The sequence below is a fragment of the Aedes albopictus genome, chromosome 2 (genome assembly GCF_035046485.1).
Source record: "Aedes albopictus strain Foshan chromosome 2, AalbF5, whole genome shotgun sequence".
Classification (NCBI taxonomy): Eukaryota; Metazoa; Arthropoda; class Insecta; order Diptera; family Culicidae; genus Aedes; species Aedes albopictus.
In genome coordinates this window covers 296293377-296306919 of record NC_085137.1, presented here as the reverse complement: position 1 = coordinate 296306919, position 13543 = coordinate 296293377, and the positions used below count along the sequence as shown (strand labels likewise).

Here is a 13543-nt window from a genome sequence, read left to right as displayed (position 1 = left end):
ACCCATAGGGGGAAATAAGGAGTTTCCAGTTTCAAGTATTGTATTGATTATGACACCAACTCTTTCTATTCCTTGGGAAAAAAATCACTAGACTTGGATTATCAGACTACTATTAATAATGAACATAATTAAGATACAAGTTTACATAAACAATTATAAAAGCAGTGTTAGATACTTTAAAGTGAATTGAAAAATGTGAATAAGATAAATTGTAAACTATTTTGCGGCGACACGAATGCTTCAATAGTGTCATAAATATAGGCGCAAACAAACAAATAACTGATATTGAAGTATGCATATTGCATTATCTATTAGCAAAGTAGTAGAAAGAGTTGGGTGCCTGATTATAAAATTGTTGTACTTATCTTGTGTGTTTCGGACCAGTCCCGTTTGTGTTGGCCATTAGGACACTTCTTGCTTCAAAACGGTCGTTTCTGGAATGGAAAGAGAATAATTGGCCGCACAACGCCGCAAATGGGCGGCCCGCACATATTAGTATAATGTTGCAATGATTGAAAATAATAGAGTAGGGTGCGGGCACCGGTTTTGGCCAATCTAAGGGAAATCATTTTTATAAAAATAACCAATAATCCAATGAAAACTATCAATGTGTTAAATGAAAGGTTTCGATCTATACTTTATTAGAAAAATGCAGAAATCAAGCTAATACTTGATTTATGTATTAAAAGTGGCACTGGCCAAAATAGAAGCCTTGCCGCAGTTATGGCCATATTCTCAGCTTTGGTTTCTATTTTGGCCAATCACGTGTATTTCTTATGGGAGTGGCCAAATTAGAAGCACCCTGGCCAAAATAGATGTATGGGAGCTGATTTTTTAAGGACAATTATTTTTTTCTTCAAGTTTTTAATCTAAATGTATGGTTTTAACAGCTGCAATCATATTATTATATTAGAATCTACTAGTAAAAAATAAATTTATGCCAATTTAGATCGTTACAGGCTGAATACCGCACTATGGCCAAAACTCCGGGCTGGCCAAAACTGAAGCTTCTACCCTATAATTGTTAATATATATGAATAGTGCTACTAGTTCAGGTTACTCACCCTCCACGATTCTCTAGATACTGTTATAGCGTGTTTGTTGTAAATTTGTTAATAAGTGAAGCCTCCAGTAATTCAAAATTTAATGTAGCGAAGATCTTGAGTGGATAGCATTCATTGATAATGATAGTGATTATTTTAATATGGCTTAACAAAAATCACTATTCAAATAGTTTAAATCGGATTCGTCAATAAAATTATTGTTCATAAAATAATTAATCATGCGAATAATAACATGATAAAAGAGCTCTCGTGTTTCAATCAATGCTGTCATACTATCTACCAAATCTTACAAAGAGGATCGAAGAAGTTATATAGATATTGGTTATATGAAATACTACTAATTACTATACATCTTCAAATGGATAGTGTAACTACAGAAAACTACAGAAGAGTTAGCGGTATTTGTATTATTGAAGTGATATACCCAATGGGTGCCCCAGAAATAAAAATCCATTAATTTGATTCAACTAGGAGTTCGTTCATAAATCACATATACTTCATGAGGAGAGGCAAAGTTGTAACTTCATGCAATTTTGGTTTTGCATGGACAAAATTTTATGAGGGATCGGTCTATATGTTTACGAACGGACTCTAATATATGGATTTGCAGCATAGCTGAGCCTTTCCGTCATAAGACTGCCGAAAACCAATAGTTTGTAATGAAATTGTCCGCGTGGATTTGTAGTACTGAATCAATTGCTCGACATGACCCTATGTCTCACATACGATTATGCTAATGACTCATTAAAAGATTAAAATCTGATACTCATCTCATGTTTGTCTTCAAAACCTTGTCATATTTAGAAAATGGATTCGGCGTAGTTTCAACGGAGCAAATTGTAGCCCACTAAGAATCCATGTATGGATTTCTGAACTGATAAATCTATTGCTAAACAAAAGTACGCGTGGACGTTTTTTGATTTTCCTGTCACGGTTTTTTTTTCTACATCCGTAAAATTTCGATTCGGAAATAAGTTTCGCGTTCGGATTGTTTGTAATTAATTAGTGTTAAATTTATTTATATTGAAACTTAGTGAGTTCCATGCAGATTCTCGGCCGGCGCGAGTGCGTTAGTTTCCTCCTGGTAGACTGTATCCCCGGTAGTGCCGAAATCGTTCGAGCTAGTTTCGTGAAAACTCTCGGACAGCGCGAGTGTGTTACTTCCCGACAGATTGCATCCCCGGTGGTACCAAAATTGCTCGCACTTCTATACGTCAAGCTAGTTGCATGAAGATTCTCGGTCGGCGCGAGTGTAGTAATTGCCTTACGGCAGATTGCATCCCCGGTGGTGCCGAAATCGTTCGCGCTTTTCTACCTGGAGCTAGTTTTGTGAAAGCTCTTGGTCGGCGCGAGCGTTTTAATTTCCTCCCAGCAGATTGCAATCTCGCTGATGCCGAAATCCATTGTTTCGTGGTATTTGTCGATTAACTTCAGTTCATGTAGGAAAAGAAATCTTGTGTGCTTTGGACGATGATGTGCAACCAGATAATTGGTGAGTTCGTTCCGATGTGGAACAGATTTTTAGTACCATTAGTACCATAAGTTGTAGAGTATGATTGCCATAAGTAATGTCACACTTTCAAATCCATCATTTTGGAAACCAAGCGATATACGGCACCGATTGATTCCGCTCCTTTTGTTTTCATGCGTGCTCACTTCTAACAAAAAATACAAAAATAGGAGACGAAACAACCAGTGTTTTTAGTGGGATGAGATTGGCAGCCACATAAGGGAACCAATGCCCTATATAATTTCAAAGTAACCCTGTCGCATAACTTAACCATAATGAATTACAGCATATTCCCGTACCAAAATCCCATCTCCTATCTATTTACGAGGGCGTCGGTGAGTCGCTGGCATCTCGATAAATAGGTATCTTCCATTCCCTATCCCTTCCCATCCACAACACGTATTTCTTATCGTTTCAGAGAGCGAGGAATGGCGCTTAAGCCTAGGCTTGTTAGCCAGGACACATGGTCCAAATGCCTGTGCCCCATCCCGGAAGCAAAAAGGCCTATGGAGTGACAAATTTCTTAGCTATGTCTCTCCCAACGTTGCTGTTAAAAAAAATCACTTACACTCACATCAATACATCTACATGATCAATTCAAATACACTTACACGATCTGAATCTTGCCGCATCACTGGCTTATAGTGAATCCCTAATCAACCCATTCCAAATATCCAACTCCTTGACACCTATGGGGGCACCGGTGAGTCGCTGGCCTTTCATAAAGTAGGTGTCATATCATCACATCCTTTCCTTTCCTCGTAACGGAGAAGATGGGCGTGGCCGGCAATGGAAGTTTTCATGTCTTATTTACTTCAACCTCTGATTGGATAGCTGTTCCTTCCCAAATAGCATTCCATAAGCAATTGGAATAGGAGTATTAAAGTTTTAACATGACAACTTTCAGTATGCAATCTACGAATTACTCCGTTACCACGCAACGCAACGCAACGCAACGCAAAACCTTGTCATATTTAGAAAATGTATGCTTTTAAGGCTTAGCTCTTAAGCTATCTTAATAATTTTACTATTTACTGACTAGATAGCCAAAGTTAGAATTCACAGAGAATGAGATTATTTATAGTACTTCAGCACCATAGGAGATCACTCACACTGCGTTTTCATAGAACGGCATTTTGTTCTACTAATAACAAACAGATGCTACTGATCTCCCTTAGCATAGATCCGCAGCCTAATGCACGCGCCCTGTCGGATTTCATAAGCCTCGGAGATTATTACCACCTTCAATGGTATTCCCATATACTATCCCACATTATTGTCCCATCAAGGGTCTGACTGGGCTCATAACCCCCCTCAGTGGTAATATTCTCACCAGCTTGGAATTATATTTTCCCGGTACATAAGTGATTTCGACAACATACCGTTACACTATGCCGTAGTATAATTGGAATCACTATATCAGAGGATTGAATTATCTGATTTTAAAATTTACCATTGAATCTACATTCAGTTCAACCAATCAACACTGCAAAGCACAATGGTCATATGACGAAAATCAATGCTTCCTGGAAGATATAAACCAAGCCCAGGGGATTCCACCCGTCAGAAAAAGTATTGCAACAATATTTTTTTCTGAACAAGTCAGACACGACATGACAAAGTGCTCTGGGTCACGTGGAAAGTAAGGCAAATAATAAAAACTGTTATTAGTGCATTGTAGTTTATTTTGAAACGACGAAACATTAAAATGTCCACTGCAAATTAGAAATGGATAAACTTAGAACAAGAGAAACATTTTGGAGTCATGGGGAGATTAATAATTTTTATTTATTTTATTTATTTATTTATTTCATTTCGTCAACCGACGTAGACTAGTACATTATACATATACATATTATTTCTTATTTCTTAGTAATATAATTACGAAATACATTGAAAAATATATTTAAAATAAAAAAAAAATAAATTTAGTAGTGTTTTGTTTTTTAAGTGTTCCTATTTCTAATGGTACGAAAATATGTTTTCAAATTTTGCCTAGACATGGTAAAGTCAATCGTTTCGCAATGTTTATTATAAGCAACCATCATGCGATTTATAGGCCCAAATTTGGCGTAGTTTGTTCGGTGGTGGTTACTTGTGAAAATATTTCGACTTCTTAATTGCCGAGTAGGTATATAAAAATTTAGTTTTGATAAGATTTCAGGCGAGTCTATACGATGCGAAACGATATCGTTTACGAATGAAATCATTGCGATTTCACGCCGCTCTTGCAGAGTTTGTATGTCAATAAGCATGCAGCGTGCTTTGTAAGACGGAAGTGGAAATGATGTCCAGCCTAATTTACGAAGAGCAAACAGTAGAAATTGTTTTTGCACTGATTCTAATCTTTCTTCGTGCGTGGTTGAAAAAGGAGACCATACAGTGCTGCAGTATTCTAAAATAGATCTAACATAGGCAATATAAAGTGTTTTAATTGTATATGGGTCATGAAAGTTATAGCAGAAGCGCTTAATGAACCCTAGCATATTATTAGCCCTGTGAATGATTGTGTTGTAGTGGTCAACGAATGTAAGTTTAGAATCTAAGATTACTCCTAAATCCCTAACCCTTTCACATTTTTCCACATTCTTATTTCCTAATGCAATTGAGACATTCGGTGTTGTTCTTTTTCTGCTAAATGATATTAAATTGCATTTTTTAACATTCAGTTCTAATAGGCTTTTGTTGCACCATGTGTAGAATATTTCTATTTCATTGCGGAATACATTGATGTCTTCATCATTTCTTATTTCCAAAAAGAGCTTCATGTCGTCGGCATAAATTAACACTTTTAATTTCTTGAGAATGAAGGAAATGTCGTTTACATAAATGATAAAAAGAAGAGGTCCCAAATGAGAACCTTGTGGTACACCGGAAGTGACTTGAATTGGTTTTGATTTGTATCCTTCAAATTTAATTATTTGTTGGCGGTCAGTTAGATATGATTCAAGCCATTTCAGGTGACCTGGTTCAATTCCAATTTTGTGCAATTTGAAAAGCAGCATTGATATGTCGATGCGATCAAATGCCTTACTAAAGTCCGTATAAAGAGCTTCCACGTGGTTTCCATTATCCATTGCATTCAATATATAGTCAACAAATTGAAGCAAGTTTGTTGAAGTTGACCGGCCTTTAAAAAAGCCGTGCTGCATGTTAGTTATTCTGTTTTTGATTTGTAGAAATAACTTTTTGTTGACAATTGCCTCAAATAGTTTTGGAATGCAAGAGATAATGGCTATTCCGCGATAATTACGTACGTCTGATTTACGACCAGATTTAAAAATAGGCACTAAAAAAGAGCTTTTCCATATTTTTGGGAAGTTTGCACTGTCGAGTGATATTTTAAAAAGCCAAAATAAAGGAACAGTGAGCTCCTTAGCTAAAGTTTTCAGAAATATTGGAGGAATTTTGTCAGGACCATGTCCCTTAGAGGCGTCCAAGTTCAAAAGTGCTTCACAAATTTCATTTGGTTGAATTTGATTTACACCAACATTCCTAATAAATTCAGGGTAGAAAGCAAAATAATCGCGGTCACGATCTTCTTCCGAAAAAGTTGTATAGATTTCCTGGAAAAAATCAGCAAATAGATTACAATTTTTTTCCGGGGTGTCCCCAACTTTTTCGTCAAGATGCATTACGGATGGAAAATTGTCAGATTTTAATTTGGTTTTTACGTAATTAAAGAAGTTCTTTGGGCAGGACTTTATTTCGAGTTCAGTTTTCGTATTATATTCTTCAAATGCATTATTAATTTCAAAATTTAATTGGTCGCATAGGTTCAAATATTTAGCTAAATTTTCATCAGTTTTATATTTTTTGTAAATTTTATGTGCTTTTTGTTTGCGATTTTTCAGATTTTTGATTTGTTGATTATACCAGATTGGATATTTTGAATTTATATGACGACGTTTCGTTTTTATTGGAGTTTCTTGCCCAATAATTTCATTTAAAATTTTGTAGAACTCTTCTACGGCAGATTCGACATTTCCTTCATTCCTAAGAATAGCTTGCCAATCTACACTACTTAATTTACATTTAATGTTTTCGTACTTCGCAAATTTGTATTCAAACACTTCCTCATATTCGCAGTCGTTGGGGATTTTGTGCTCATGTATGAACAAAGAATATTCGATTGCTGTGTGGAAAGCTTCATTTTTCCATAACGGAGACAATGATTCGCTAACACAGAAGTCGTCAAAGATATTCGTTAATAAAAAGTCAAGGTAGCAATTTTGGCGGTTTTTTATGTGATTAATTTGGTTTAGACCTAAATTTGCTGTTTTGTCAAAAATAAATTGCAAGGTTTCATTCTCCCCAACGACTGGGAGTAAAATACTTTCATTTTCAGAGTCCAGAATGAAATCAGCATTACGTTGATTAAAGTCCCCATATATGTGGACCTTAACTTCGGGAGGAAGTTGAGACATGATTTGTTCAGCACATTGAAAGAACTTTTCATATGTATTTTTATTCGCATGATCTGGTGGAAAATACACTGAGGCGAAAATATGTGTTTCACCTGCTATGTGAGATTTCACCCAGACATGCTCGAATTCTTTAAATTTAGATGTGTTAATGATTTCTGAGTTAAAATTGGCCGAAATAGCTACAAGAACTCCTCCTCCTGATTTCCTCTGGGACTCATGAAAATTTCGGTCGTTTCGGAATACATTGAAATCACTTCCAAAAATTTCTTCGCTTCGAACACTTTCATCCCAGCTTGTCTCAGTTGCCAAAACTACCGAGAAGGATGTGCTTAATAAATTTTTATAGATTTCTTTTATTTTGGCTGGACTTTTCATTCGATTGAAATTCTGACAATAAATCAAAATTTCGGTCGAATTGTTTTCAGTCGAAGAAATAGTTGGAAGTGTGTCGGTTTTTGAAATATTTAAATTACAGTCAGATTGAAGATTACCGGTTAAAGAAATATTAATAGTTACCGGCTCCACTTCTATTTCTTCCAAGGAAGAAGGCGTCCTTACTTCATAAAATTTCGTTCCGGAAGGGGCGAGTAGAATTTATTCGAACTTTCCCGCAGTTGTTGCAGTCGGTTCGTGCGTTCGCTTTTGAGATATTGGCGGTAAGAAGATAAGTCCGACGCAGCTTCAGCAGGGCTTACTCCATACTCCTGATGAACGGCGTTAAAAATTCGTAGAAGATGTGCAGGATCGGTAGGCAGGCCTTCAGACGCAAGAAGAACTCGTATGCTGGTGATTGTCATCCCATCAATACAAACGGTTTCGGGTTAATCCTTCATGTAAGCGAGGAATAACCGAACAACCCTCATAATGTTAGGATCGCGGAGTCTCGCTTTCAGAAATCGACCGTCACCCTCGGCGGATTGCTGTGTGAGACGTACGATGGGTGGATGCATTGGGTCGAGTTGAATGTCGTGATGTGGTTGATTTTGTTGTTGTTGCTGTAGTTGATATTGCTGACTGTTCATCGTGGTTGTTTGACTGTCCATCGCTTGTTGTTGTTCTTGCTGGTTAGTTGGTGTAGGTCCTTGTTTTTCTGTCCGATATGGGTTGATGGTTTCACCCCTTTTAAAGGTGATGGGTTTTGGAACCGAGAGACCGGAAATAGGATGGTCGGTGGTAGAGGGTGGTCCGGAAAATTTAGTTTTGGCAATAGCCAACAGCTGCTTGTCTGTTTTTTTGTTGTTGGTTGTGGTGTTGTTGTTGTTGTTGTTGTTGTTGTTGTTGTTGTTGTTGTTGTTGTTGTTGTTGTTGTTGTTGTTGTTGTTGTTGTTGTTGTTGTTGTTGTTGTTGTTGTTGTTGTTGTTGTTGTTGTTGTTGTTGTTGTTGTTGTTGTTGTTGTTGTTGTTGTTGTTGTTGTTGTTGTTGTTGTTGTTGTTGTTGTTGTTGTTGTTGTTGTTGTTGTTGTTGTTGTTGTTGTTGTTGTTGTTGTTGTTGTTGTTGTTGTTGTTGTTGTTGTTGTTGTTGTTGTTGTTGTTGTTGTTGTTGTTGTTGTTGTTGTTGTTGTTGTTGTTGTTGTTGTTGTTGTTGTTGTTGTTGTTGTTGTTGTTGTTGTTGTTGTTGTTGTTGTTGTTGTTGTTGTTGTTGTTGTTGTTGTTGTTGTTGTTGTTGTTGTTGTTGTTGTTGTTGTTGTTGTTGTTGTTGTTGTTGTTGTTGTTGTTGTTGTTGTTGTTGTTGTTGTTGTTGTTGTTGTTGTTGTTGTTGTTGTTGTTGTTGTTGTTGTTGTTGTTGTTGTTGTTGTTGTTGTTGTTGTTGTTGTTGTTGTTGTTGTTGTTGTTGTTGTTGTTGTTGTTGTTGTTGTTGTTGTTGTTGTTGTTGTTGTTGTTGTTGTTGTTGTTGTTGTTGTTGTTGTTGTTGTTGTTGTTGTTGTTGTTGTTGTTGTTGTTGTTGTTGTTGTTGTTGTTGTTGTTGTTGTTGTTGTTGTTGTTGTTGTTGTTGTTGTTGTTGTTGTTGTTGTTGTTGTTGTTGTTGTTGTTGTTGTTGTTGTTGTTGTTGTTGTTGTTGTTGTTGTTGTTGTTGTTGTTGTTGTTGTTGTTGTTGTTGTTGTTGTTGTTGTTGTTGTTGTTGTTGTTGTTGTTGTTGTTGTTGTTGTTGTTGTTGTTGTTGTTGTTGTTGTTGTTGTTGTTGTTGTTGTTGTTGTTGTTGTTGTTGTTGTTGTTGTTGTTGTTGTTGTTGTTGTTGTTGTTGTTGTTGTTGTTGTTGTTGTTGTTGTTGTTGTTGTTGTTGTTGTTGTTGTTGTTGTTGTTGTTGTTGTTGTTGTTGTTGTTGTTGTTGTTGTTGTTGTTGTTGTTGTTGTTGTTGTTGTTGTTGTTGTTGTTGTTGTTGTTGTTGTTGTTGTTGTTGTTGTTGTTGTTGTTGTTGTTGTTGTTGTTGTTGTTGTTGTTGTTGTTGTTGTTGTTGTTGTTGTTGTTGTTGTTGTTGTTGTTGTTGTTGTTGTTGTTGTTGTTGTTGTTGTTGTTGTTGTTGTTGTTGTTGTTGTTGTTGTTGTTGTTGTTGTTGTTGTTGTTGTTGTTGTTGTTGTTGTTGTTGTTGTTGTTGTTGTTGTTGTTGTTGTTGTTGTTGTTGTTGTTGTTGTTGTTGTTGTTGTTGTTGTTGTTGTTGTTGTTGTTGTTGTTGTTGTTGTTGTTGTTGTTGTTGTTGTTGTTGTTGTTGTTGTTGTTGTTGTTGTTGTTGTTGTTGTTGTTGTTGTTGTTGTTGTTGTTGTTGTTGTTGTTGTTGTTGTTGTTGTTGTTGTTGTTGTTGTTGTTGTTGTTGTTGTTGTTGTTGTTGTTGTTGTTGTTGTTGTTGTTGTTGTTGTTGTTGTTGTTGTTGTTGTTGTTGTTGTTGTTGTTGTTGTTGTTGTTGTTGTTGTTGTTGTTGTTGTTGTTGTTGTTGTTGTTGTTGTTGTTGTTGTTGTTGTTGTTGTTGTTGTTGTTGTTGTTGTTGTTGTTGTTGTTGTTGTTGTTGTTGTTGTTGTTGTTGTTGTTGTTGTTGTTGTTGTTGTTGTTGTTGTTGTTGTTGTTGTTGTTGTTGTTGTTGTTGTTGTTGTTGTTGTTGTTGTTGTTGTTGTTGTTGTTGTTGTTGTTGTTGTTGTTGTTGTTGTTGTTGTTGTTGTTGTTGTTGTTGTTGTTGTTGTTGTTGTTGTTGTTGTTGTTGTTGTTGTTGTTGTTGTTGTTGTTGTTGTTGTTGTTGTTGTTGTTGTTGTTGTTGTTGTTGTTGTTGTTGTTGTTGTTGTTGTTGTTGTTGTTGTTGTTGTTGTTGTTGTTGTTGTTGTTGTTGTTGTTGTTGTTGTTGTTGTTGTTGTTGTTGTTGTTGTTGTTGTTGTTGTTGTTGTTGTTGTTGTTGTTGTTGTTGTTGTTGTTGTTGTTGTTGTTGTTGTTGTTGTTGTTGTTGTTGTTGTTGTTGTTGTTGTTGTTGTTGTTGTTGTTGTTGTTGTTGTTGTTGTTGTTGTTGTTGTTGTTGTTGTTGTTGTTGTTGTTGTTGTTGTTGTTGTTGTTGTTGTTGTTGTTGTTGTTGTTGTTGTTGTTGTTGTTGTTGTTGTTGTTGTTGTTGTTGTTGTTGTTGTTGTTGTTGTTGTTGTTGTTGTTGTTGTTGTTGTTGTTGTTGTTGTTGTTGTTGTTGTTGTTGTTGTTGTTGTTGTTGTTGTTGTTGTTGTTGTTGTTGTTGTTGTTGTTGTTGTTGTTGTTGTTGTTGTTGTTGTTGTTGTTGTTGTTGTTGTTGTTGTTGTTGTTGTTGTTGTTGTTGTTGTTGTTGTTGTTGTTGTTGTTGTTGTTGTTGTTGTTGTTGTTGTTGTTGTTGTTGTTGTTGTTGTTGTTGTTGTTGTTGTTGTTGTTGTTGTTGTTGTTGTTGTTGTTGTTGTTGTTGTTGTTGTTGTTGTTGTTGTTGTTGTTGTTGTTGTTGTTGTTGTTGTTGTTGTTGTTGTTGTTGTTGTTGTTGTTGTTGTTGTTGTTGTTGTTGTTGTTGTTGTTGTTGTTGTTGTTGTTGTTGTTGTTGTTGTTGTTGTTGTTGTTGTTGTTGTTGTTGTTGTTGTTGTTGTTGTTGTTGTTGTTGTTGTTGTTGTTGTTGTTGTTGTTGTTGTTGTTGTTGTTGTTGTTGTTGTTGTTGTTGTTGTTGTTGTTGTTGTTGTTGTTGTTGTTGTTGTTGTTGTTGTTGTTGTTGTTGTTGTTGTTGTTGTTGTTGTTGTTGTTGTTGTTGTTGTTGTTGTTGTTGTTGTTGTTGTTGTTGTTGTTGTTGTTGTTGTTGTTGTTGTTGTTGTTGTTGTTGTTGTTGTTGTTGTTGTTGTTGTTGTTGTTGTTGTTGTTGTTGTTGTTGTTGTTGTTGTTGTTGTTGTTGTTGTTGTTGTTGTTGTTGTTGTTGTTGTTGTTGTTGTTGTTGTTGTTGTTGTTGTTGTTGTTGTTGTTGTTGTTGTTGTTGTTGTTGTTGTTGTTGTTGTTGTTGTTGTTGTTGTTGTTGTTGTTGTTGTTGTTGTTGTTGTTGTTGTTGTTGTTGTTGTTGTTGTTGTTGTTGTTGTTGTTGTTGTTGTTGTTGTTGTTGTTGTTGTTGTTGTTGTTGTTGTTGTTGTTGTTGTTGTTGTTGTTGTTGTTGTTGTTGTTGTTGTTGTTGTTGTTGTTGTTGTTGTTGTTGTTGTTGTTGTTGTTGTTGTTGTTGTTGTTGTTGTTGTTGTTGTTGTTGTTGTTGTTGTTGTTGTTGTTGTTGTTGTTGTTGTTGTTGTTGTTGTTGTTGTTGTTGTTGTTGTTGTTGTTGTTGTTGTTGTTGTTGTTGTTGTTGTTGTTGTTGTTGTTGTTGTTGTTGTTGTTGTTGTTGTTGTTGTTGTTGTTGTTGTTGTTGTTGTTGTTGTTGTTGTTGTTGTTGTTGTTGTTGTTGTTGTTGTTGTTGTTGTTGTTGTTGTTGTTGTTGTTGTTGTTGTTGTTGTTGTTGTTGTTGTTGTTGTTGTTGTTGTTGTTGTTGTTGTTGTTGTTGTTGTTGTTGTTGTTGTTGTTGTTGTTGTTGTTGTTGTTGTTGTTGTTGTTGTTGTTGTTGTTGTTGTTGTTGTTGTTGTTGTTGTTGTTGTTGTTGTTGTTGTTGTTGTTGTTGTTGTTGTTGTTGTTGTTGTTGTTGTTGTTGTTGTTGTTGTTGTTGTTGTTGTTGTTGTTGTTGTTGTTGTTGTTGTTGTTGTTGTTGTTGTTGTTGTTGTTGTTGTTGTTGTTGTTGTTGTTGTTGTTGTTGTTGTTGTTGTTGTTGTTGTTGTTGTTGTTGTTGTTGTTGTTGTTGTTGTTGTTGTTGTTGTTGTTGTTGTTGTTGTTGTTGTTGTTGTTGTTGTTGTTGTTGTTGTTGTTGTTGTTGTTGTTGTTGTTGTTGTTGTTGTTGTTGTTGTTGTTGTTGTTGTTGTTGTTGTTGTTGTTGTTGTTGTTGTTGTTGTTGTTGTTGTTGTTGTTGTTGTTGTTGTTGTTGTTGTTGTTGTTGTTGTTGTTGTTGTTGTTGTTGTTGTTGTTGTTGTTGTTGTTGTTGTTGTTGTTGTTGTTGTTGTTGTTGTTGTTGTTGTTGTTGTTGTTGTTGTTGTTGTTGTTGTTGTTGTTGTTGTTGTTGTTGTTGTTGTTGTTGTTGTTGTTGTTGTTGTTGTTGTTGTTGTTGTTGTTGTTGTTGTTGTTGTTGTTGTTGTTGTTGTTGTTGTTGTTGTTGTTGTTGTTGTTGTTGTTGTTGTTGTTGTTGTTGTTGTTGTTGTTGTTGTTGTTGTTGTTGTTGTTGTTGTTGTTGTTGTTGTTGTTGTTGTTGTTGTTGTTGTTGTTGTTGTTGTTGTTGTTGTTGTTGTTGTTGTTGTTGTTGTTGTTGTTGTTGTTGTTGTTGTTGTTGTTGTTGTTGTTGTTGTTGTTGTTGTTGTTGTTGTTGTTGTTGTTGTTGTTGTTGTTGTTGTTGTTGTTGTTGTTGTTGTTGTTGTTGTTGTTGTTGTTGTTGTTGTTGTTGTTGTTGCTTGAATGTGGATGCTGCTTACGACGTCTCTTATTGTGAGGCACCTTTTCAGCACTTTTAGCATCAAGCTTGGGCCAGTGTCTGCGCCAAAGCAGTTTTCGGCCGCTGTCTACAAACCGCCAACCGCTGTCTGGTGGTTGTGAAATACGCATTTTTTTGCATGTTTACCTTTTTCAAACAGCGTCGCGACGGCGTGTTTGACAATTGCGCCGACGGTGGCGGTGGCATGAAAATTGAACACTGGTGCGTGTTTTTAAACCGAGCGTCAAAAGTGTGTTGGTGTGCGTTAGTTAGCTTGAAAAATAAAACCGTTCCTATTCGCAGTCCCCAGGTTGCAACGCTTTTTAGTTGCAAGTACGCTAATTGCAAAATTTGAGAAGTTTTTGTAATTAAAAAGCAGTCAAGTGCCAAATTCTTGCTGTCAGTTATGTTGTCAGTGCATTTCGATGCATTTTAGTGTCAGAGTGACGTTGCATTTAACGAATGGCATTCGCTCGATATTGGTAGAATGGAAGGCTGAGCATCCTCCGTGCTGCCTGTCTGAGAGTTAGACAACGTGTTCA

At 35.9% G+C, this 13543-nt stretch overlaps 1 protein-coding gene and 1 long non-coding RNA gene across 2 annotated transcripts; both read right to left on the bottom strand.

Annotated features, from left to right (window-relative positions):
* Positions 1–522: 522 nt before the first annotated feature.
* On the bottom strand, positions 523–4131 carry LOC134288171 (uncharacterized). The gene is made up of 2 exons (XR_009997789.1): positions 3539–4131; positions 523–1854 (listed from the first exon to the last, which is right to left on the bottom strand). It is a non-coding gene; the product is annotated as an uncharacterized LOC134288171 (long non-coding RNA).
* A 618-nt stretch (positions 4132–4749) lies between these two features.
* Positions 4750–13132, bottom strand: LOC134288819 (probable cyclin-dependent serine/threonine-protein kinase DDB_G0292550). Its single transcript, XM_062854704.1, has 3 exons — positions 11894–13132; positions 9413–9679; positions 4750–8566 (listed from the first exon to the last, which is right to left on the bottom strand). The coding sequence occupies exons 1-3, from the start codon at positions 13130–13132 to the stop codon at positions 7823–7825; spliced, it is 2250 nt and encodes a 749-aa protein (XP_062710688.1). The 3' UTR covers positions 4750–7822.
* Between the last annotated feature and the right edge of the window lie 411 nt (positions 13133–13543).

Excerpts from the sequence above, each read along its gene's own strand:
- LOC134288819 (XM_062854704.1), bottom strand. The coding sequence starts at position 13,132 with ATGCGTATTTCACAACCACCAGACAGCGGTTGGCGGTTTGTAGACAGC. Across the intron at positions 9,680-11,893 it reads ACAACAACAACAACAACAAC|AACAACAACAACAACAACAA; the intron begins AACAACAACAAC and ends AACAACAACAAC. Across the intron at positions 8,567-9,412 it reads ACAACAACAACAACAACAAC|AACAACAACAACAACAACAA; the intron begins AACAACAACAAC and ends AACAACAACAAC.